Source organism: Lepisma saccharinum, chromosome 1 (assembly GCF_977018435.1).
Source record: "Lepisma saccharinum chromosome 1, izLepSacc3.1, whole genome shotgun sequence".
Classification (NCBI taxonomy): domain Eukaryota; kingdom Metazoa; phylum Arthropoda; class Insecta; order Zygentoma; family Lepismatidae; genus Lepisma; species Lepisma saccharinum.
The window spans coordinates 59,915,303-59,941,506 of NC_139229.1; the positions used below are offsets into that span (position 1 = coordinate 59,915,303).

Here is a 26,204-nt window from a genome sequence, read left to right on the forward strand (position 1 = left end):
GTTAATATCCTTAATTTTATTTTCATTTCATATTAGGCTACTATAAAAGTATAAGCCATCTTAAAGTAGGCGATGCCGTACATTATTAATGAATCTAAACGATTAAAAACTGAAGTATGAATAATTAACATATTATTTATATTATCGTATATTAATTCTAACCTACGTAGCTATTATCCATTTTTCCTCAGAAATACGATAATTTGATGTATAGATACTATGCAGAAGATTATAGTTTCTCTTACTCGTTAATCTAATATTTTGGGAAAAGGAACGTCAATAACGATCAGTCCAATCTGTGAAAACACGAGGCACGTCCAAAAAGTAATAGTACTTCGTTTATTAAAAAAGAACTACAGAAGTTAGTTGAACAAAACAGTCTTACTCTGAAAGTAGACTTTGAGCTATTTTCCTATACAGGAAAATATCTCAATATATGTACATACTTTCAGAGTAAAACTGTTTTGTTTAACTAATTGCTTTTGATATCTCCTTGCACATTTTCATAAGAATTCACACAAAATGTATAAGTCGAAGGTTTAAAGTGATCAAAGCTTGTTTATAAACTGATTTATCGAATGAACTTAACGTTGTAACGCAAACGTGTACTCACCAACAGTGATATTATTGATCGAATGAGCCAACCTTTATGTGATACACTTATGGATAAGGCTTGTTTGATAAATATACCTAACTTTATTATGTAAATTTCAACGCGCCAATCAAGAGATTATTGATGATAATGAACTAACCTGTTGGTGATTAGCAAATGGCGGAACATTTAAATTTGTAATTTCACCACAATATGAGATTTCTCAACCATATGAGAGGATTTGTTGACTTAAAAGAACATGTCAATTCTCTTTGTAAAAGTCGCAAAGCTAAAATATGTATTTTCAAGATATTTGCATGTAATTACTCAGAATATTGTATAATAAAATTGCTAAAAGACAAGACTTCGAGACTGAGTATAAAATACTCCGGTAAATTGGGGCAGAGTGGAGTTGAATTTTAACCTGGATCTCCGGTAACAGTCAGGATTGCTCGACAACCTTCTTCAAAACGTACTGTCTGGATCTCTAGGCACAATTTTCTAATGCGGTCGGTGCATGCACACTGAAAGGGGGGAGGTCTTGGAGTTTATTCGGGGTCTTGGAGGATCACCGCACTTCCTAAAGTACTAACTTGGCCTCTCAGCGCCGTTCGTTGAACGAGCATCTACGTATTTATCTTCATTTAAGTAATATCAAAAGTAACCATACCGTAACATACCCTTCGGTATGTGGGATCGAAAATAGTGGGTGTAGCTCATTCATCATTCATCCTAACTATTGGCATACTCGCTGTTCATGGTTAGCTTGATGGTAAGGTGCGAGAGGTGATAATTACACACATATGGATGGCAAAACACAACACTTGAGTTTAACCCCAAAGACTGGATCAGCATGGCTAATGGAAAAGGTATATCTGTCTCTGTATAGTAGCCGAAGTTCTCCGAAGAATGGTTATGACCGTGACTGTACGATAGAGTTTGACTTGCGACTCGGAGAAACACGTCCTTGCCAAACAGTACTACTGCCTCTATTTGCAATGCTCGTCACTGACTGCCCATCACCCCCAGATATTTATTCTGATCGATTTTACTAAGCAAATGCAGAGTCAGTTATCTCTATCCTCTTCCTTGATTGCAATTGTTTACACCCGTTTACAGCGCGATCAAGGAAACTAGCCAATGTCTCACATGGCATTCCTCGAATGTTTCTAGGTATTTCCTGTCTGGAAAAGTGATGGCTAAATGTCTGGGATTTGGAGTTCATTGTACTTAATATTTTCAAAGATTTTATAGATTGTTACGATACTCAAGCTCCAGTGATCGAGTTCCTGCCGTCCAGATGTAAGTATCCTGGTGTGAAAATAAACTTACAGTCACAACTATATCCAGTGGTTAGACTTTCCTTTACACCTACCCTGAAGATAGGTTTCAGTGTAGACTACTAGAGTCTTTATACCCCGAATACGGGAGCAGAGGGATAGAAGGGTTACCAGGAACGTAACACTTTATTCCTTTGTTATTAATTTAGGGACAGGATTTTAAGGTGCAAAATTATGGTCGCGAAAGGGAAAAAAAGGTTCTGAAAAAATGCCTTTATTCAATGCCCTCTTTTTCTCCGCATATAGAACTGTGGTTCTGCCGAATAGGTTTTGTTGAAGTTTGTGTATTCTCTCGCAGGTTTTGCTACATTATCTTGGGAACTATTGAGCTGCAATGAGTATATTATACCAATTTATAGCTCTCGTTATGCTGTACAAAATGTGACTATAGGATGTTTGCAGCTGATGAAGAAGAGTGAAAATCATTTATTTTTCTGTCTAATTTTTTAACAAAACATGAAAGAACAGGAAGGAAAAAGGTGCTGAATCAACAAAGATGTGGTAAATAAGGGATGATGTGCTAATCTGACGAAAAGGTGCATGTCCTAAAATACATACCTCAAACGATCTATATGAAAAAAGCTATATTTTTGGAAACGTACTGCACCTTAAAATCCATTCCCCACCAAACGGATTCTACTTTTGGACGTGCCTAGTGGCTTGGATGTAATGCTTTTTAAAAAACAACTTACCTTTTCGATGATGCACACTAGGCTGATCCTGCTCCCCCTGTCGACATGATATTCGCCATTCCCAAGGATGAAGGCTTCCGGGACGACTATGTGGAGGTTCACAAAACGAGATATGATGCCGTTGCCTGTAGATACCTGGAAGAATCAAGAGGACAAAAACAATGCATTAATATTAAGTGAATATTGGGATTGTAAATGCCAACTGCACTTCGTAAGTGACAAATCTAGAGAAAACGTACACAATAATTGACGCTCTGGAGGCAACACGTAAATGTTGGAGCACCTGTGAAATACTCAGGATGGTAAAAATGTAACGCAGATAAGTTTAAGACAAGTAGCTGAAGTGAAATCATTGTTATTTTCAACAAAGTTAAAATGTTACACATTTACTTTTTCCAGCGAAATACACTGTGCAGTTGCTACAATTTCAGCAAACATTAATGTAACACGATTAGCCTTTCAGACAAGTAACTCCAATGAATTCAATTGTAGACTTGATTGATTAGGTTCATTTAAACTTCGCTATTCTGTGAATTTTTGATAATCGCAAAGATGAGGACGAGTGATGATTTGATGAAATTGATTATGATAAATAAAGAACGCCGATGCCCAGGCGGGGATTCAAACTCGGAACCTCTGACGGTGTAGCGGGCCGTGCTAACCACTCCGCCACGCTACTTGTGGACAAGTAATTTCTAACACGGTAGCATAGTAACCGTTACGGTATCATTCATACCTCCACCATGTATTACTATGAACATTACATTACAGTTGTACGTTACTTATCTTTGGAATTTTGAATTTGTCCATTTTTTAAAAAAAATATATATCAACTGCTTAGTGTGTCTGAAGCAACCAGTATCAGGACAACTGGATAGACTAACTTGTAGTTTTCAATCTTGCAACGAGATTGACAAATCACAAGTATGCGACCAATTTGCTTCAGCGAAAGTAATTACATTTTCAGAAAGCTTACCATCAGTGATGACAGAAATGTCATTTCGTTCCTTTTCATCACGTCAGGATTTTTTTTTACGCTTTTTCAATTTCTAATGAAACCTCCTTTTTTTCTAGTATAAGACAATTAGTTAGGATATATCTACTTAAGTAATTTGCAATTAATTTCAATTTTGTTTTAAGAAACTTGGCGTCCAACAATGGCCTCATATTGACTTTCAGTAATGTCCTGATATTGGCTTCCAACAATGCCCGAGTATTGCTGATACAACAATGTCTACCTATTGTTACAAAATGCACGTGAAGAAAATACTCATTTCTTCACTGGCGTATGTTAGTTTCATTTGGGAAATGCTGCTCACTTGTTGAACTGTTTTTCTGTCTTGGATTTAACTGCTTTCAGGTGGTCTATATGTGTTTGTGTGTGAGCTTATCGAGGAAACCTAGTTTTGAGATTGTAGTGTGAAGTGGTGCTGAAAAATGTCTCACCGGGCGTGTAGAAATCATCCCGATAGTTTCTGTTACACTTGTGGAAGTTATATGTTGCCAACACAGAGGAGAAATATTACTTCTTTCTACAAAAAGGCCTACTTGACATATTTTGGTGTTCGTCTAGGCGATCAAGACAAAGCCTGGGCACCTCATTACATATGTAGTACGTGTTCAGTTAACATGAATCAGTGGGTGAAAGGAAAACGCGCTTCACTGCAGCTTGGTTGTCCAATGGTGTGGTTGGAACCTCGAGATCACACAAGTGATTGTTACTTCTGTTTATGTAACGTGCAAGGCATAAACAAGAAGAACAAGAAATCCGTGAAATATCCCAATTTTAGATCAGCCTTCCGCCCCCTTCCACACAGTGATGAACTGCCAATCCCTGCACCTACGCAGCTGGAGGATAACAGTGGTGAATCAGAAGAGACCTCTGAACGCGAACATGATCCTTCATTTCAAACAAGTGAACCTTCTTCTCCTGTTCACACAAGGTGAGTTAAACGATTTAGTTAGAGACCTGTATTTACCCAAAATTAGTGCTGAACTTCTTGGATTGCGACTCAAAGAAAAGAATATACTTGGTCCGGGAACTACGTTTGCTTGGTACAGACATAGGGAAAATGAACTTGTACATTTTTTTTCAAAGGTGGATAAACTGGTGTACTGCAATAACGTGGTAGGTTTGATTGAAGTTCTTGGAATCTAGTATAATGCTGCTGATTGGAGGTTATTTGTTGACAGTTCGATGAGGAGCATGAAAGCAGTACTGCTTCATAACGGCAACTTGCTGCACTCAATACCTCTAGAATATTCAGTAGTTTTGAAGCAAACGTACATAAACTTGAGGTTCATGTTGGAAAATATAAAGTACAACGAGCATAACTGGATTGTTTGCTCTGATTTAAAAGTGTTAAAAATTGTTCTTGGTCAACAAACTAAACTGGTTTTACTACGTATCCCTGCTTTATGTGGTTCTGGGATAGCAGAGCACGAAATGAACACTGGACGAGAATACACTGGTCAAAACGTACTGATCTTATACCAGGACAGAAAAATGTTGTGAGTGAATCTTTGATTCCTAGAGATAAAGCTGCCCTTCCTCCACTCCATATTAAGTTAGGCATCATGAAGCAATTCATAACAGGTCTAAGCCAGGAAAGCAATGTCCTTCAATATCTGAGGTCAAAGTTTCAAAATAAATCTGAAGTCAAAATTCAGGCAGGTGTATTTGATGGCCCACAGATATGCATTCTTATGAAAGACCAACATTTCCCTAACTGCATGAATGAAGTGGAAAAATCAGCGTGGATGTCATTCAAAAGTGTATGTGAAAACTTTGTGGGCAACAAGAAATCAGAAAACTACGAACAGATTGTTGACGAAATGCTACAAAACTTGAAATTGTTAGGGTTCAGAATGAGTGTTAAGTTGCATTTCTTGAATAGCCATATTGATAAGTTTATGTAAATCATAAGTAATGTAAGTTTATGTAAATCAGTTCTTACTTGCAGTGAACCAGATAAAATATTAATTCCTATGACTTGTTGTAATACTTCAGTTTCATTGAAAATACTCCAAACTTGATTAATGTACATTAATTTTAAAACTATATTACAAAAGAAAATGACGTGATAGGAGAAAACGGAAAGCAGTTATGAATTCAGCACACGTAAGTTTATGTAAATCAGTTCTTACTTGCAGTTAAGCGGATAAAAAGTTTCAAAATGCATACTTGTGAATCAACTAATGAACAGTCTCATAATATCCATGGCAAAGAGTTAACAGAATAGGTGAGAATTCGAAACTCGTTTGTGGTTCTTTGGATGGTTTATACATATCATCGCTACGTAAATATACTGATAACTCCCTACATCTGTTTAGATAAACCAAGTCACAAGATCTCTAATACCTTAAGACCAGAATGAACAATAGCATTCAATAAGTAGGATAATAATGTCCTGAAGAAAGTGAACGATATTCATTAACGTGTCTGGTCATGCATAATCATACCTGAACTCAGCAACTATGGCTAGAAATCGCTAAAATAGGTGGTGTGAGCCAATAAAATAACAATATCGAATGAATTCGATAAAATTTCAGGCAAAGCTTAAGTTTGTAAAAACGTTGTATGTGAATACGAGGAACAAACCTCTTATTATACTTAAATCGAGAGTTTCGTTTACCATCACCTGAACAGAGCCTTTGTTCACGACATTAGGAGAGAAGGGTTAATTCATAGTACATGCGTGGAGATGTTCGTAACAAATATCATTTCTTGTTCGACGAATTTTGTCAATTTTCATGAATTGCGAAAACTTATACAAAATTTTTGAACAACAAATTACAGAATTTCCACAAAAAATATAGGTTAAAAAAATATGGTCAAGAATTGTCGACAAGTCAGTGACCAACAAAGTGGTACAAATGACCACTGGGATTGGCTGCGTACATTTTATTTTTGGCTCTTCCAATCGATGTCCCCTATGCTGCGGTTTCATCGGATTTAATTTTAATTGAATCTTGGTGCGTTATCAGTGGAAAGGTAGAAAATGCGATTATCGTTCCGTTGCCCCTTTGACTGTTAATAGAATCAATTCCACCTTTCTTTGATGTATTTTGAAACAGATCATTTAATTATTTACTGGTAATTTATTTTCTGTTTTTCTCTTTGAATCTTATTTTCCTTGACTGGAATTGGTTTAAGGCTATTGTGCAACGTCTTTTCTTTGAGCATGAAATCAATTATATAAGTCGTCAAAGGCTTATCTGATGTCGAATGTTGCCGAATTCGATAGAAGACGGGCGATTTCAAGGTGAATTTGTCTTTTCTGCCCTATTTTCTCTTTCATGTCTTTTGTTTCCAAAGAAGATAAAGGAAATGCGGTACAAGAAAGTAAAAATTACTATATGTATAAGGAGCAAATCGAGATATTCAAGACAAAAATATATTCAAAATATTAAAATCAGTTGCAATGTACGCCTGAGACACAAGATTAATGATAAATGAGCATCAATAATAATGACAATAAAAAACACAACCTTACAATGTATATTCTCCCTTTGAAATGAGGAAGGAAACAAAATTGTATGCAGAAACAAGACAAAAAATGTTGGGGAAAAAATGCAGAAGGAAACATCTTAAGATAATATAGAAGGAGAAACATGGTGGATTTAATGGAAGAGACTGGAAGTATAAGTCAAAGAATGGAGGAAAACTGCAAGAACAGATTCAAAAAGGATCTAAGTTAAAGATAGAGAAAGCTTTGTAAGAATAATGTACAGCATAGCTTTGGGCGGAATGAAGGAAATGGGATAACTGTTAGTGAGGATAATTATTTAAGGGATGTCAGGTAGAAAGGAAATAGAAAACATGTTAGATGGATGTCTAGGAGAATTCAAGCCAAGCTGGAGTAATATGGTGGATGAAAAATCACGAGTCAGTAGAATTTAAGAAAAAGAACCAATTTGAAGAAAAAAGGGTAAATATCATCAGAGAATAAAAGAAAGGGGTAAAGAAATATCAGAGGAGAATGTGAAGTGAGGATTTGACGAAATTTGAAACAGAATCCTGGAGAAAAGAACATTATTCAAGTTCAAGAAGAGAGGTAATGAAAATATAAAATTTTAAAAATCGTGTAAATTTAGTCGAGGGATTTGAAGAAGAAAGACCAGTTGAGATGATGAATAGATGAACATGATGAAATGTGGAGAAAATAAGATTAACAAGACGAATGAAGGAGGTTTAGTCACAAAAATTGACAAAAAGGATATGGAGAAAGGGTAAGAAAGGCAGGACAGAAGAATGTAGAGAACAACTTTAGGCATTAAGGAAAAATTAGAAATTGCTGTAAAACCCTGGTTGAAGAACAAAGGAGTACGAGTTTGCAGAAGTTGATATCGTTACTTGGGCTGTGGTACCAAATATTTTATAGCTAGATACTTGAGTGAGTACAGAGATCAAATATCAGAAAGTCTGAAAAGATGTTACTTTCAGTGTCGGAGAAAACGAGTTATATAAACTGCACGAGTACTTCCTTTGAACAGCTGGTTCCATTTTTGCACAGGGAGAGACCTAAATTCGCCATCTCGTTTCGAAAAGGAAAACACTGAGGGTCTTAGACGCTGGATACCATCGACTTAACTTTGCCTTGCGTAACCTCATCGGATCGTGACGAGAAGCAACAAGGACAGATAGAAAGCCGGCCTCCAGACCTTCAGGGAAACTTCAACCTTCTTGTGGAAGTAAGTTATAAAGAGAGACAGGAAACTGGGGAGGAAGAAACTGCACAGAGAAGGACAGGATTAGCTGTGTGTGTGTCAGGGGACTAAGAGGGAAGAGCGATCAATCAATTAAAGTACCCCGGGCCATTCAGGGAAGCAATCTGACAGGATAAGAAACACGTGTGGCTAATAAAAGGACACAATTTCGACGGTTCAGTCACGGACACTTGTGGGTTGTAACGACCCCCACCTAAAGTCAATGTGATCGTTACAATCCACAAGTACCTGTAGCAATGCACTACAGTCTGTCCCAGGAACACCGTGCATAATGGTAGAGAAGGGGAAGAAAGCGAGTTGGCACAGCAAGGCAGTGCACTCTGCTGCAAACAACGTGTTTTCTCCATAACATCTATTTCTGTCTCATACGTTCATTGATGTAGCCCTCTCAAGTCTACTTGAAAACAGGGCTTGTTTTTCGCTTGCTTTCTCCGGGAGAGCATAGGTCAATCTTTTAAAAGAAAAATTACCCACGCATTAGTGTACATTATTATGAATACGTCCACATACCAACAAAGTTTTACAATAATGATGAAGTTCAATTAACTAACTGTTATGTAAGCACTTAATGTCTGTCATCTTTTTAGTGAACGTATTACAGTAATTAAAAAATTCAATTTCTTTGTGATTTTATATAAGCGCGCTCTCTATTGGTGATATGTGGAACCTAACAGATCATTTCATTCTTCATCTATAAAATATGAAACTTCAAGCAAAATATATTTTTTCCCACAAAACGTTCATATAATAACTCTTAAAGCAACTAATAGAATACTTCAGGCAATGATAAAGTACAGCTTTCTTTCAAACTTCATCACAGTGCATCAGGCTAGTGAAGCATGACGGCAAAATGCGTTCAAATCTGCAACGCTTCTTGCTGAAACAAATGAAGACTAGGTTTCAAACGATTTGTATTTTCATATTTATTAAGGAAAAGCCAATGATAGTGACAGAATTTTAAATGATCTCATGAAAATTGGACGCTATCTCATGTTGATATCTTATTTTTCATGTTCACTATGCACATAATGGCGTTCTTTGCAAAAACTGTAATGATTGCGAACTGATAATTTCCTGCCAGTTGTAAGTGGATCTCGCTACCGAAGTTCCCTGCTTCGAATCTGGCCCTGTGTGTGAGTATTTTTTGTGAGCGTCCTTTCATCAATGTAATCTAATAATCACTCATCAACATCGTCGCTACTAGCTAAAAGTGGCATAAAAGCGACGCTAAATAACAAAATTACAAATATATTTTAAATTTTCTGCTCATTTCTTATTAGTTATCTACCTTGTTTCAACTAACTTTTTGTAACAAGACAGACAGACAGACACAGGAAGAGATGAATTACACAATAAGATACACAAACTTAATTTACATAATCTACTAATAATAAAAAGATTTTATGATATAAAAAAAGAGCATTTTGAATCAATAGGAGTACATCATCACATAGTAATGAAGAAAGAAAGTACAAGGTTCATTCAATAAATAGGGCCTCCCTGATGGCGCAGTGGTAGCGTCGTTGCCTTGTAATCAAGGGGTCCCGGGTTCGATACCAGGTGGAGGCACATAGTGGTTCGGATCCCACTTTAAACTGTAGGTCCAGTCCCGATTAGCCTTACTGTGCACAAAGTGGACTTAAAACACCAAATCAAACCAAACCAATCATTCAATAAAAACCCGGAAATATTATTTTTTTTACAGAATCTATTATTCGAATGAAATACAACACATGATAATTATTCAACGTAGTCCCCCTCAAGTTCAATGCACCTGCGCCAGCGCACCACAAGCCTCCCAATTCCACGTGCAGAGAATTATTTTGGGTATGTGCGTAACCAGTCGTGCACTGCTGCCTGGACTTCCTCATCATCCTCGAACCTTGAGCCACTAAGAGCGTCTTTAAGTGGGCCAAAAATGTGATAATCTGAAGGTGCAGGACCCGAGGAATACGGGGGGTGGGGTAAGCATGATACGTTCTAATGCACAATTATTTAGATGCGTCGTATTATTATACTATTAATATTAACTTAATAATACTCAGCGGTGAACGATGAGACTCGGTGAAGTACACAGACTCCTCTCAGGTACAGGGATAGTGTTAGGCAAAGACAATATTCACAGCACAGAGAAATAAAACCACATTACTGCCGTATGTATAAACTGAAAAGTTTTATTCTTTATTTATTGCAATTATAATGCAACTATACTTGAGACGAAGGCGAAGATTTCGCTTTGTCGATGAATTGACTCAATTAAAACGCATAAAACTCAATGCGTGGCTATCGGCAAGCCTATGATCACATAGACCTAGCTTGCGCCCCGAACTACCACACCAAGAGATATGCAATGATAACTGAGCCAATATTTGCTCTTTAGCCTTTTATTTCCAAATTAATCTTTAGGCTAACTTTATTATTTGACGTAGAATGGTTGCAGTATTGTGCATATCATCAATGCATGGCTATCGGCGTACCTATGTTCACATAGGCCTAGCTTGCGCCCCGAACTACCATACCAAGATGTATGCACAACACCGAGGAGTTCTTTTTAAGTTTAAAAGCTTCGTCGATCCGTGGCGAAAAAGTGTGATCATTCTTACGCGACATCCTCGCTTTTATACTATTTTCGAGAACACGGATTAAAGTACAGATGAATCATTCACTATCTACAAAAGGATACTATCAACAAAACTGACATCTATACATCTTTAGAAATACAAATTCGTATAGTGCACTCTTGCAAACAAAGATACATTAAATTACCTATAATGTAGCATAAATACAATAAACGATAAACAAAAGATATATATTACAAACAAGGTGCATTATTACATATAATAACAAAGAAATTACGCTTTCGTTTACAAAAATAAATACATTAGTGACATATCTTCTACTGGTGACGTCACATAAAAATGTGGATCATATCATCTGCCCCTTCCTTTCGGAAACTAAGTTTCAGGAAGGAAGTTATCTACCTGGAGGAAACTTAGTTTTAAAGTACAAATTCTTTCTTTTTATCCTCCGAAAAGCGCACCAGTTTTAGGTTATCCAAGTTAACCTTACCATATAATTCTTTAGTTCTTGGAATTAGCAATGTCACAACATTATTTTCCACTTTGTCCACTAGATAAGGTCCTATCCACAACATAAATAACTTTTGAATGGTCCTATCTAATGAGGAGCTTAAGGAATGGTTTTTAACCATCACGAAGTCTCCAACTGTCACTGTCTTGGCGTTTCCCTTCTGTTTTAAATCCTTCGACAGCTTCTTCTTCTCCCTGACTTGGGCTAAGAATAATTTGGACTTCCAATCCGGTTGGGCTTCTTCCCGTTCGGGCCAATTGAAATGGGTTAGGATCTCTCTGGGTATGGGATGGTTGAAGAATAGTTCAGCAGGTGAATATCCAGTAGTCTCAGAAATGGAATAATTAATTAACCAAACAACTTTTGATATGTATCGAGACCAAGTCTGATGTTCTCGATAACAAAATAAACGAAGTAATCTGACTATCTCTTGATTTGCTCGTTCTACCATGTTCCCTTTTGGATTGTAAGCTGTTGTGCAAACATGATGGATACCACGGCTTTTGGTAAATTCCTTCCACTGCTTAGAGGTAAACTGAGCTCCTCTGTCGCTCAGGGTAAACGTAACGTTTGGATAGTGAGCAAAATATCCTCTCTGAAGCGTGTTTATAATTTCTGTGGTGCTGGCAGTCCGTAAAGCATATGCGGAGACAAAACGTGTACCCACATCAATAAGGCTCAAGATGTACTGGTATCCATTAGACCGAGGAAGCTTCCCAATCAAGTCCAGAGAAAGCATCTCATGAGGTTGCTTGGGACTGATATGAAGGGTCTCCTTGAGTATCCCTAATTTGTCTGGTTTACTCTGGGCACAAATTTCACAATCTCGGATGTACTGTATCACGTCATCCTTCATGCCTTTCCAGAAGTATCGTACTGCAAGTCGCTTCAATGTCTTGGATACTCCAAAATGTCCAGCTTCATCATGAATTACTTTCAAGAGAGGTTGCTTCATTACCACCGGAACACACAATTTCCAAAGGGACTGATTGTCTGATCCTCTCTTAAATAAAATTCCTTCTTGAATGCGATAGGAACGATGCAATCTGAGGTTAGGTTCCTGAGAATTTAGAGATTGGAGTAAATTTTTGCAGAATTCATCTTCAGATTGTGCCTCGCTCCACTTGTCGACGTCATCTATTTCTCCTCTTTCGGCCCACAGGTAGTTTATTCTGAATGTCTGCTGACTATTTTCAGGATGAATCTGGGGTATATCATCAGCAGGATACCAAGATAAAATATCTGCCAGATCGTTTTGGCGACCAGAGACGTATACTATTTTATACTGGTACTGTTGGAGTTTTAGAGACCAGCGAGTCAAACGACTGTTCCAGTTACGGGCGTCTTGTAACCATACCAACCCTTTATGATCACTGTAGATAGTGAAGGGCCTACCTTTCAAATAAACAGCATACTTCTCAACTCCAAAGATGATGGCCAAACATTCTAACTCATGGATGGAGTAATGGCGTTCGTTCTCCTTCAGTTTTCGGCTTGCATACTGAATGACCTTTCTCTCTTCACCATCCATTTGGAAAAGAATACTACTCAATCCTTTCCCAGAAGCATCGCATTGGATACAGAATTCTTGTTCAAAATCAGGCTGTGCTAATTCAGCATCTCTTACAAGTTCATTCTTCAGTAGCTGGAAACTTTGTTCTTCCTCGTCTCCCCAAATCCAACGTTGATTTTTACCTAACAGCGTGGTGAGCGGTTCAGATTTAGCTGCAAAATTTTCAATGAACTTCCGCCTCCAGTTGGCGAGGCCAAGAAATTTCCGAACATCCTTTCTAGTTTTAGGTTTAGGAAATAACTTAATGGCTGAATTTTTGTCTGGTTGGATTTTGATCGCATCTCCAGAAACAATGTGACCCAAGTAGGTAATTTCCTTTTTGACAAATTCACATTTTCGCAGCTTTACAGTCCGCTTCTTGAACCGTTTCTTGGAGTCGCTGCAACACTTCGTCCAGATGTTCGAGATGCTTGGAGAGTTCTTTGTCGAAAATCAGCAAGTCATCCATATATTGAGTTAGATACTCTTCGGTTTCAGGACCAAATACAGCATGCATGGCAGCTATGAAAATTGACACAGCACTAGAGATACCAAAAGGCATTCGAGCAAACATCCACTGACGTCCTTTATAGGAGAAGGCAGTACATGGTTGGCAGTCAGTTTTTACAGGGATCTGTAAATATCCAGAAGCCAGATCCAGATTTGTAAAATAACGGGCACCTTTAAATTTTTGTAAGGCATCCGAAATGGGCTCAACTGAATTTCGTGGAACACGTACAATTTTATTCAAATTTCTGAAGTCAATGCATGGGCGTACTGTACCGTCAGGCTTGTCGACTACAATTAAAGGGTTCAAGTAAGGGGAATTACAAGGAATTATAACACCCCATTGTCTCCACTTTTCTAATTCTTCCTCCAGGAGTTTCCTTTTTGCTATAGGTATGGGATATGGAGATCGATACACAGGTTCTGTGGTGATGAGTTCAATCTCACACTGGAAGTTTTTAATAGTACCTGGTCTCTCGGAAAATACATCTCTATGCTTCAATAAGACATCTTTCAATTGGCTTCTACCCCTTTCGCATAAAATCTCATTCGCATTGACCTTCTGCAGAATGTCGTCAGGACTAGCCGTCCACTGATCGACATGGGAATCTTCACGGACTTTTCTTACATACGTCCCTTTCGAAGATCCATTATTCACGAGGTCCTGCTCTACCGGAACTCCGTCTACGGTGAGGGATAACTTCTCGCGCTGTAGGTCAATTCCTGCTTCATATTTCCTGAGGAATGGGTAGCCCAAAATAAAGTCAGCTTCGAGACCCTTCAAGACAAACATGTCCTCCAATAAATTTCTTCCAGCAATCTCCAGATATACTTGTCTACATCCTACAACTCTAGTTTTGTTTCTCCCAGTGAAATCAGTCAGCCTAACATCTGGACATGTTTGTAACTGCAGTGATGTCAGCTTCTCTTTAATCTTCTTCCAAATGGCGTAGCTCATGAGATTACATTCGCTGCCAGTGTCCAGAACACAAATAAAATCGACGCCGGTTACAGTTGCTTTAATTAACGGAGCCCTGGGTAAATTTTCCTTTCTAACTGCCTGTTGTAGTGCTCTATCTAAACTTTGTTCTCCCTCATTCAGAGTGAGCACAACAAAAAGATGATTATCTTCACTATTTATATCGCTGTCATCGGTTCCCAGAGAAGTCCAAGATTTTAGCCCAACCGTGATCGGGAACGAAGAATTCACGTTGGGCGACTGGCTAAATCCGACTGCATACCATTCGGATTAGCACTAGTCGATGGTGCCCAACAAAAGTCTCTGGTTATGTCGACGCTTTGACGTTGCTCGTTCGTCAAACGTGAAGCAGAAGGTTCAAACGGAGGCGCCGTCGCTCTGAAATTACTGGGTTCAGAGGCGTTACGTGAAGAGTCACGGGAATGGTCTTCTGGATCAGATCTGGAACGACGCGGCCCACGTGCGTAGTTGTTCCTGCCATCCCTTCTAGGAGGATTACGTCGTCTGTTGTAATTGGAATATCCATTCCTCTGGTTCTGCATAACTTGTCTGACTCTGGGTTGTTGGTTTCCAATTCTATTTTGTCTGGGAGCATTTCCCTGGCCTGCACCTTCCCTATTCCACACAGGCTTCCAACTGTCCTGCTCTTCAAGCACCTCAAACCTTTTCAGAAAGTCGGCTAGCTGCCGTACAGTTTGAGGAGAATTAGCTAGACTCAGACTGCGAGCTCTATATGGAAGCTGGGAGATGATTAAATTCACAATCTCAGGTTCTATGTAATGGGCAGACAGATTGCGGTAGGCTGAGTAAATAGACCAGGCATATTCCTCCATGCTCATACCGGACTGCCTTAAGTATCGGCGAGATCTCACTGCTGTCAGCTGCCTCTCTTTGGCCTCTTCTGAAGCATATTGTTTGCGAAAACGACGGCAGAAATCAGAATAGGACTTGAACTCTAACTGGTTTGCTCGAAACCAATGCTCAGCCTGGCCCTTGAAAAGCCGAGGAATAATTTCCAATCGGTATTCGTATGGAATCTGCATTAAATCAAAATTGATATTAAGTTCTTTTAAGTATTGCTCAGCATTCTGGGCTTCCAGGTCTCCCTTGAACTTCGACAAGGAATTAAGGTCTGCCATCCTTGGAGTTCCAGTCATTGCTGATCGCTGAGTTGTTGGCGGCGACTCATCTGGCCCGCTCTTTGAATTTACATGCCTTCGTGTTCGCTTCCTGATTTTTGCTTGATACTGAGAGTCAGAGGTGGTGCTGGAAGAGGAGGAACTGCGATCTTTCTTCCTTTCTAGACGTTTCCTCTTTGTCCTTTCTTCATAAAGACTGTGCCGGGCCCTGCGAGATTCACGCTCTCTGTAACCTCTATCATCGCCCGAAAGACTAAAGGAATGTGGAACAGCAGACGCCACTTCATTAGCTCTTGAATCAGCAGTAACTCGTGGGCGACAGACTTGTTTGTCTTCTCTAGTTCTCTCTCCACCGGCTCTGTCCATCGCTTCATTTAGTTCAATGTTAATGGTTGGCAACACTGCACTCTCAGCAACTGCAGACGGATGACCAGCTGTTCGAGATCCAGTTTCTGTTTCCGTTTGGCGGGTAACGTGCATGGTCTCTAACTGATTCGTAAGTTGTTCTACTTGAGTTTTTATTTCCTCAACGTCCTTGCTTCTTTGAGACACAATTACTGAAATCTGACTAATATTTTCTTGGACCTCAGCCCGGAACTGTATTTTGTCAGTCTCGGCCTCGGCCAATATCTGTTCCATCGTCAGCTGTTTTTCAATAATCTTATTGCACTCCTCAGTGAATCTCGAATTAATATCCTCTACATCGATGCGAACACTTTCCGTGGCTTTATTAACATCGGCTGCCAAGCTACGCCGGAACTCATCAAAGTCCATCTCTCTAGCCTGCCGAATTTCTTCAGAGAATCGGGCCCTAGTATTCTCGTTCTCAGACTTTAGTTGTTGTATTTCACAGGCCGTCTCGCCTATTTCAGCTCTTAAAGCTTTCATAGATTCATCGTGCTGCTTACCGATATCATCCTTTAGCAACGCACATTCTCTGAGGATATCTTCCTTCAATATGTCAGATTGTCTACAGATATCAGCCTTCAGTGTTTCAGACTGTTTGCAGATATCAGCTTTCAGTGCTTCAGACTGTTTACACATATCAGCCTGCAATGTTTCAGACTGTTTGCAGATATCAGCTTTCAAGCTGGTAATGGAATCAGCTTGCTGTTTAATATCAGCCTGCAGTGTTTCAGACTGTTTGCAGATATCAGCTTTCAAGCTGGTAATGGAATCAGCTTGCTGTTTAATATCAGCCTGCAGTGTTTCAGACTGTTTGCTAATATCAGCCTGTAATGTTTCCATACTTTCAACTTGCTGCTTGCTAATTCCTTCAATCATGGTTTTTAAAGCTTCAAACATATTTAATGGATCAGATGTAATAGTTGTAGACAATGATTCACATTCTTTACAAACGAAATCGGTAGCTTCGTGGCTTTCAGATCGAACATCTAAGCCACAACATTCATAATGTAGAAGCTTTGTACATTTCTTGCACACAAATGTGGTTTTATCTTTATCAATGTTCCGACAACAATCGGGAACATTAAGCTCTGAATTTGAAGCAAGATTTTTATTTGCGCTACGCAAATGTTTTCTTTCCATTTCGAACGAAGTAGTTCTGTGCTTTTCTACAAATATAAAAGTTTAGTGCTCTTGCACAATGAATCTCAACTTTAAACAATTGTCTTGCCCTTGTACACTACAAAATCGAGCCAACACGTTGAGCTGCCACTTGATACGTTCTAATGCACAATTATTTAGACGCGTCGTATTATTATACTATTAATATTAACTTAATAATACTCAGCGGTGAACGATGAGACTCGGTGAAGTACACAGACTCCTCTCAGGTACAGGGATAGTGTTAGGCAAAGACAATATTCACAGCACAGAGAAATAAAACCACATTACTGCCGTATGTATAAACTGAAAAGTTTTATTCTTTATTTATTGCAATTATAATGCAACTATACTTGAGACGAAGGCGAAGATTTCGCTTTGTCGATGAATTGACTCAATTAAAACGCATAAAACTCAATGCGTGGCTATCGGCAAGCCTATGATCACATAGACCTAGCTTGCGCCCCGAACTACCACACCAAGAGATATGCAATGATAACTGAGCCAATATTTGCTCTTTAGCCTTTTATTTCCAAATTAATCTTTAGGCTAACTTTATTATTTGACGTAGAATGGTTGCAGTATTGTGCATATCATCAATGCATGGCTATCGGCGTACCTATGTTCACATAGGCCTAGCTTGCGCCCCGAACTACCATACCAAGATGTATGCACAACACCGAGGAGTTCTTTTTAAGTTTAAAAGCTTCGTCGATCCGTGGCGAAAAAGTGTGATCATTCTTACGCGACATCCTCGCTTTTATACTATTTTCGAGAACACGGATTAAAGTACAGATGAATCATTCACTATCTACAAAAGGATACTATCAACAAAACTGACATCTATACATCTTTAGAAATACAAATTCGTATAGTGCACTCTTGCAAACAAAGATACATTAAATTACCTATAATGTAGCATAAATACAATAAACGATAAACAAAAGATATATATTACAAACAAGGTGCATTATTACATATAACAACAAAGAAATTTCGCTTTCGTTTACAAAAATAAATACATTAGTGACATATCTTCTACTGGTGACGTCACATAAAAATGTGGATCATATCAAGCAGATGAACTTAGGTCATTGATGGTAACTAATGTTACTCTAGCAGTGTGTGGTCTCGCGTTGTCATGCAGTAACAGGACGCCACTGGACACCAGACCACGTCGCTTCTTCAAAATTGCTGGCTTCAAATTTTCACGCATAAGGTTTGCGTATGTTACACTGTTTACATTTTGACCTCTAGGCATGTAATGTTCGAGAATTGTTCCCTTATGATCCCAAAACAAAGTCAACATGGCCTTACCAGCACTTCTCACCTTCTTGGATCTTGGAGATGAAGAATGTCGCTACTCCATTGTAGCCCGCTTTCGTTCAGGTTCGTAAAAATGTACATAACTTTCATCTCCGGTGACAATACGGTGAAGAAATGCCTCCCCTTCAGCCCCGTACTGTCGCAAAAGCTCCCCGCACACATCCATTCGCCTGTCTTTCATTTCTGGTGTCAAATGTTTTGGAACGCACCTCGCACACACTTTCTTGAACATCAGTACGTCATGAACAATATGGTGGGTTGATCCGACACTAACGTTCATCTTTGATGCAATCTGACTCACCGTAATACGCCTGTTTTCCCGTATCAACTCGTCAACTCTTGCAATGTTGTTCTCCGTGACTGCAGAGACAGAGCGTCCTGGACGTGGCGAATCTTGAACTCTTGTTACAACCTGTTTGAACTTCTCTGCCCACTCGTACACTTGTGTTCGACTCAAACAGCTTTCACCATATGCATATTCACTGCAATCCGACGGTGAATTTCGATTGGTTTCAACCCTTCAGCTAACAGAAATCTAATGACACTTCGCTGCTCCAAGTTGGTGCAAATCTGCAAGGGTGCGGCCATCTTGTTTTGAGCTGATTCCCAGCACCCCGATCGCGAGGCAGGTGTGCCAGGTCCATCTGTTAATAGTTCTAGGACGCCACCACAAAATAAGAAAGAAACACAAAAAATGGTCGTATTTTCGATTTTATATACACCTTTTCCGGTTATATATTGAATGTACCTTGTATAATAACAATGAAATCATATGTAGTTACTAACACCACTTGAAATATAAATATGTAGTGCTAATAATAATATCAATAATGACAATAAAGAAATAATAGTAACGCAACGATACTAATAGCTCCCTTGTCTAAGTATCAGTCCTCTTCCGTTCCTTTCAGTTATCTTTTGAAGTTCTTACGTGATGTCATTGAGATTGGTATTCCAGTTCATCATTAATGTAATGCATTTGTTGCATCATGTGTTACCGAGAGAAAAATTATTATGTCTCTGGAATAGCTAATGCACTTAATCAATTTGCATTTAAGAAATGCATTCGAGAAAAAAGGTTGGAGATAGATGAAAAACACTAGGTGTGAGTCCATATATATTCCATATCCATATGACTATCCAGTTAATTACATACGCGTTTCAATTACGGGGACGTGTGACATCTACTTCCGCTGGACGTTATACATCACAGATGGCACTACATATGAATTAGCAGCATGAAACGCCTACCTTGCAATTTGCTTCTCTGTATGTCATCAGTATGCAAGATTAAATGCATTTGATTACACTTGCACAAATAAAATATAGATATCTATTCTCTAACTACAGGGAGAAAATCGTTTTGTAAATTGTCTTGTGTTGTCGAAGCGGATATTCTGAAAATATTTTATACTTAAAATTTGTAAATGATCTCATGAAAATTGCACGCTATCTCATGCTGATAGGCTATCTTATTTTTCATGTTCACTATACACATAATGGCGTTCTTTGCAAAAACTGCAAAGATTGCGAACGGATAATTTCCTGCCAGTTGTAAGTGGATCTCGCTATCGAAGTTCCCTGGTTCGAATCTCGACGCTAAATAACAAAATTACAATTTATTTTAAATTTTCGTTATGAAATATATTGTTTTCTTAAGTTGATGGCACCTCTGATGTTGAGCTGCAAAATACATTCCTGTATGAATACAAGAAATCGTTATCCTCATTTATCAGACAATGAGTAAACTGTGATTTGTACACCCGAGAGAAAATTGTCGATGTTATGGATTTTGTTGAAAAACACGCTCAAATTACTTCAACTTATACTCTATCCAGAATAACAACTTGGCATCGTGTATTGTTTATAACCTGACTTGTCTACTAAAAATTAATATAAATTATAGGAATTTAAGGATGTATGTAAACACTTCCATGAGTACTGTTAACTGTTGCCTTTAAGTCAATGGGAGAGTCGTCCAAAACGGGGACGGCGGGTCGGGACGTTCGGTTTCCCACTGATTAATGCTGCCACCTGGGACCCAACACAGTACTACCATTCCTGGCCGTCCATATGTCAGTTTGGATCGAGTCGTTGGCGCTCTGGACCGACATTTTTTCAATGAGGTTTTCAAGTTTTCGTGAGAAAAAATCTATTTTTCATGTACACTGTGTTGGGTGTTATCAAACCACAGTTGAACATTCAATTTTGGTAAGTACAACATTGATTCTTCCAGTCCTAAGTTAGATTTTGGCATACTGCTTTGTGGTTATCTTACATTTGTGTGAAGTGCGTCAGTTGCTGTCTGCTAAAAAGGGGACGTTGAGGGTAGTCCAAAACAGGGTCGTTCAAGTTTTCAAAGCCACCGGAATATCGAAATATGTTTTAATTCTCAGATAAATCTGTGATTTGTTGTCTGTTAAGTGTTAAAATTCAAATTCACCTTTTCTGTATTGAAGAGAGATGTTCAGCCTGTGGCTGTTGGTTGGTTTGAGTTGGTGTTTTAAGTCCACTGTATCCATAGTTAGGCTAAACGGGACTTGGCCTACAGTTTAAAGTGGGATCCTAACTATTATGTGTCTGGTATCGAACCCGGGATCCTTTGATTACAAGGCGACGTCGATACCAATGCGCAATCGGGAGGTCCTGTGTTTAAATCGAGTACAAGATATTATTTTTTAGTGTAGATGTTTAAAAAATGATAAAAATACTTCCTGTCTACTAACTTCATTGTATTTTTCATGATAAACTCGACTTTTGTTCTTTAAAAAAGTTTTTGTAACAAAATTGTCCATTAGACCTCGAATTTACATTGTTTCATATGAATACCCCATTTTACCCAACAGTTTGTCCACAAGGCTGACATTCCATATTTTCCAGAAAAATATTTTTCCTGCCTTCCCTAATGTTTACTTTTTAAAACAAACAAGACAGTCTAGGAGTTAGTCAGAAAACAAATGCTTTGCAATATTTATTTCATTGGTAACTTTGCTTTTCTGAGTCCAAAATATGTTAGTGTCCCCATTTTGGACGACTCCTATCTAATTTCGATGTAACAAGATGTTTTTAACATTAGACATGGGTTTTGTTATTCTGCAATACTATTACTTTATGAGATCTTGTTGAGTTTTTATTAGTTTTTATTTTAAGTCCAATTTATGCACAGATAGGCTAATTGGACTGGACCTACAGTTTAAAGTGGGATCCGAACCACTGTGCGCCTTCACCGGGTTAGGAATCCTGGACCGGACCCCTTGATTAAAAGGCGACTACGTTATAACCGCAGACTTCTGATGTTATAGAAACAGACAAATGATGCTTGCCCTCCCTCACCCACAATTGCGAAACAAGAAGGGAAAGAAGAAGAGAAATTGAAGTGAAAAAAAAATGTGAAGAAAAATTATTACTGTAGAAATAAAATACAGGGTGAGTCAAAAGTCAGGAACCATAGGACTAATGGATCAATAGTACGTCAGTGGCTGGATGACTAGTTTGTGGGGAGGTGGATAGGTCGGCGAGGCCCCGTTGAGTGACCCACGAGGTGCCCTGTCCTCACACCAATGGATTACTACCTATAAGGTCATCTGAAGGCAATGGTTTATTCCACCCAGATTCGCTACCTACACCATCTGCAATGGAGGATAGCGGAATGTGCAGCGAAAATAACGCCTGCCACAATCCTCAGTTTCCTGAAGAACTGGGAGCGTCGTCTGAACATGTACCTTGCTGAAGAGGGTCAACATACTGAGCATATCATATAAACAATATAAGTTGAAGTGAATAACACTTGGTTCCTGACTCACAATGTATTTTCTGCTCTAGATTGTGAGATCAGATTACCGAAATCCGCGGTATAGTGCTTAGGATAAAAGAGTTACACCAGGGGATTCTAGAGTTCTAAGCTCGAACCTTGTCTGTTAGGCAAAACCATTGGGATACGCACACCCTACAAACTTCAACACATGAAGCAATAACAAAAATGCACAACATATTCTAAAAATGGTTGCATTTGCTTTTCAAATCTAGATGTGGGAATTGAAATATGTTTTGGCGCATAATGGCAAATGTACTTGGACAAAGCACAATTTGCATACATTCATCTCTTGATGAATAAGATCCATCTATTGAATTCTCGTTTGGAAAGCACATTAACAAATGCTTTTCTGTACGCTAAGATTAATTTACGTGATGCTATTTCTTTCTGATATGGAGGTTAGAAAAGTTAAAAAGTCGCCTGATGAAAAATGACATCTTCATAATTTACTTGGTCAAGTTCGGCCGTGTGGGCGTTCTAATCATGGGAAAATATGACAAAAGGCCTGAACTTCATTGCAAGTTCGTTTCCACAATGCTATGCAAATGAATATTTATACACAGAATTGTGTTCATTGATCACTTATGTTTGATGTATTAATAAATAGAATAGATCTTACTTTCGTCTGCCTTCGTTGTATACTATGTGTCTGGAATCAGTGGAGAAAGTTGCGCATAACTGAAAAGAAGGGGAGAATGAGAGTTGGGGAAGCGAAACAGTGCGCGCTGCTGCAAACTGCTGGTGGCTGCACTCACTTCCCCTCTCACGAGTTCATTGGACAAGCCCTTTCGGGTCACTACTGCACAGATACTAGTTTCCATTCGCTCGCTCTAGAGATTACCGGGACAGGGTATAGTACAGTTTAAAATATTGACCCTGTTAATCAAGCTTTTGTTTTCATTAATTAAGTGAGGACCGTTGAGGGCAGCGCGTATAGGGGACAATTCACACCGAAGCGACAAGTGCCGCTTGGTGACAAGCCAATCAACGGCAACATTGCACAACCTAGCGGCAAGCCTGCTTTCGATTGGTGAAATCCCCAAGCGACACGTGTCGCCTGTCGCTTCGGAGTGAAATATCACTTAAAGATAGTAAATTACTTTTCTTGCAGCGACAAGATAAAATGCCGTGGAATGAGGGATCCAGGTTTGAGTAAAATTCTCTGTAAAAGAAAAAGAAAGCAATGTAAATAAATATTGGGTTGTATGCAGTGTAAACGATTTGGACACAAGAAAGACTCATGTTGTTACCCGAGATAGATCATTCAGTTCATTTATGCTTGAGTAGTTGCACGATAGGGTTAACCAGCGTACTGTAAGCGGAAAGCTTTCGTCCATCTTTCCCCTGCAATTTTATAAAGGCATTCCTGCGATATCAAATTACCAAAGCCGGACAATTTGAACATTGTCCTGGCAGCGAGAAGCTGCAACGTATCTGAACCGAGAGATCCATTGCTTTCGTTTTGACAGCTGAAGAGCATCGAACACATTGCAACAGGCATCAGACCGAAAAGAAATGGGCAAACAGGGAACAGTAATAATGCTGTTCTCCAGCGAGGAGAGGGGAAAAAAGCTGTTCCCAATTTCAGATGCCCCAATCACCGTTGTCAATCTTGCAGGCTTTATCTCTGGTGAGCCTACATGTGGACGCGCATGGTAACTAAAGCGCAAAAAAAGAGGTTGGAAAGGGACACTCGCCCCTCCTTCCAAACCCCCTAACACCATCCATCTACCCTTCTATGCTGGGCCGTGACAGCTCATGTAATATCCGCCGCTGGGAGATTCACGTCAACCAAGTGGATTAATATTGATGAAACCATTAATATTTGAAGAGGCTCGCATAGATCGCTTACCGCCATACATCTTCCAATATGGGTCAAACGACTGTTTCCACCATTCCTGAAATTTTAAGCAATGATATTCCGTCGGCATCCCTCCTCCTCATTACAATTCCACTAGTTTCCGCTTCCATAAAGAAGTCTCACATTATGTTAACTATGTAGTAAACGGCGGTAAAAAGACCCTGGTTTCGCCAGCCCATGTACTCTGGCTGATAACAATGTACGAGGGCCGTTCATAAAGTGTAGGGATTTTTTAACGTATTTTTAGACGAGTACGTGGCGGGAAATATGAAATTACAGCGATTAGTTTGAGTTTTAAGTCCACCCTAAGCACAGTAAGGCTAATCGGGACTGGACCTATAGTTTAAAGTGGGATCCGAACCACTATGTACCTCCACTGGGTATTGCAACAGTTCTTTAATTCAAAGACAATTTTTGCAATTATATTTTGTTATTTGGTTTTGTTTTAATCTGAAAAGAACGAACAAAATTCTGTTGTACTACTTTATTCAATATTGATGTTATTTTGTTTATTATTCGTTACTATGGTGACTGTATAAGATTGATTAATATACTCATTTGTTAAATTACATTTGAAAAGTTATTTTATTTAATTATTGCAACAAACTGCTCCACACCGGGGACAGTTGAAGTATCGAACCTGGGACCCCTTGATTACAAAGCGACGACGCTACCACTGCGCCATCGGGGAGGCCGAAATTAGAACGATGAAATTTCCTTTGCACCGTATTCCAGTAGATCTATTTCCTCGTCCTTTTTACTCTGATGTAGGGTATTATTGTACACAACAAAACTGATTTATTCTTTGAAATCGTCCAGCATTATTTTCCTTTTAATTTTTTCAGCGGTATTTTTTCTTCAGTGTTTTCAACGAACTACCATCTCGAAAAGCTACATCTAACGAGGGGTGTAAGGGGTGATCCTTCTACACCCAATTGTCAACCTCACTTCCACGTAGTACAGCCTGGACTGCATTTTGCAGACTAACGAGGCTCTAGCGACTAGGCCCATGGCCAGTATAATTCTGTGTTGTCCTGTATCTTGTCCTCATTTGTGCTGAGTACCCCTTTTTAGCCTCGATTTTTGACCAAGGTAAGGATACTTTAGTTTTCAGACACGCTTTTATATTTGTAATGGTACCCGTATAGTGTGAGCGTGCAAAATAGCCTAAGTGCTAACGCACCCAAAAAATTTAATTGAAATTCAAGTACATCTAACGAATACTTTCTCACAAACTTATTCCATCTCTTAAAATCCTTATCTTTTCTTGTCAGTATTACTGCTAGATCATACATCTTACATATTTCGTAATGCTAAACATTACAGAATTATGAAACTTTTATAGTCTGTTACAATGCAGTGTTATGTACGTCAAAATATTATTATGTGAATTACATAACTGTAAGCTATATTTTGGCATTAGATTTGTTTCATTATCAATAACCCTTTAATTATTTATATTTGTCCAAACATTTCAAATATATGGACCTCAACACATTTCGTCACATATTGTTCAGTTTGTTGCTTGGATGTATTAAAATTCGGTTTTATTACTGTACTCTTGAATTCAAAATAGTAAAATAGCTTGTAGTAGATTTCAGGTTTCCAAAAAATGTGCCTATATGCTATTGTTTTGTTTCAGATCTTATATAAATTCATCACTGATATACTGATACTTTAGTACAATGGTTTCTATACAGAGTTTAACAATTCGCTGCATGTCATTCCCGCAGGCCAATGGTCATTTACTGACAGTAATTGTCTAGCCTATATCTACTATGTCTTACTACAACGAATACGATTAGACAATCTTGATTCGAAATGTATGCTGGGCATTAACAAGAAAAAAGGTAACAGTTCCGTATATCGGGAACACATGAAAATCGGATATTTTGTGGTTTTTACTTACCAATTGTGTATTGCGGAACATAGTTCAAGGTGCCATTATGCTTTTTACGCGAAAGCAAACGCAATTTTTTACATTCTGAGTGCTTTTTTTATTCCTTTCTTCGCTTC

The 26,204-nt window shown here is 38.6% G+C and overlaps 1 protein-coding gene across 1 annotated transcript in view; it reads right to left on the minus strand.

Moving 5' to 3' along the window:
- Nucleotides 1–26,204, minus strand: part of LOC145995385 (neurotrimin-like) — a 366,883-nt gene that overhangs the window by 22,328 nt on the left and 318,351 nt on the right. Inside the window, exon 5 of the mRNA XM_083131989.1 lies at nucleotides 2,625–2,759. Within this exon, the coding sequence (XP_082988115.1) occupies nucleotides 2,625–2,759 (135 nt within the window). The remainder of the gene's footprint in view (nucleotides 1–2,624; nucleotides 2,760–26,204) is intronic.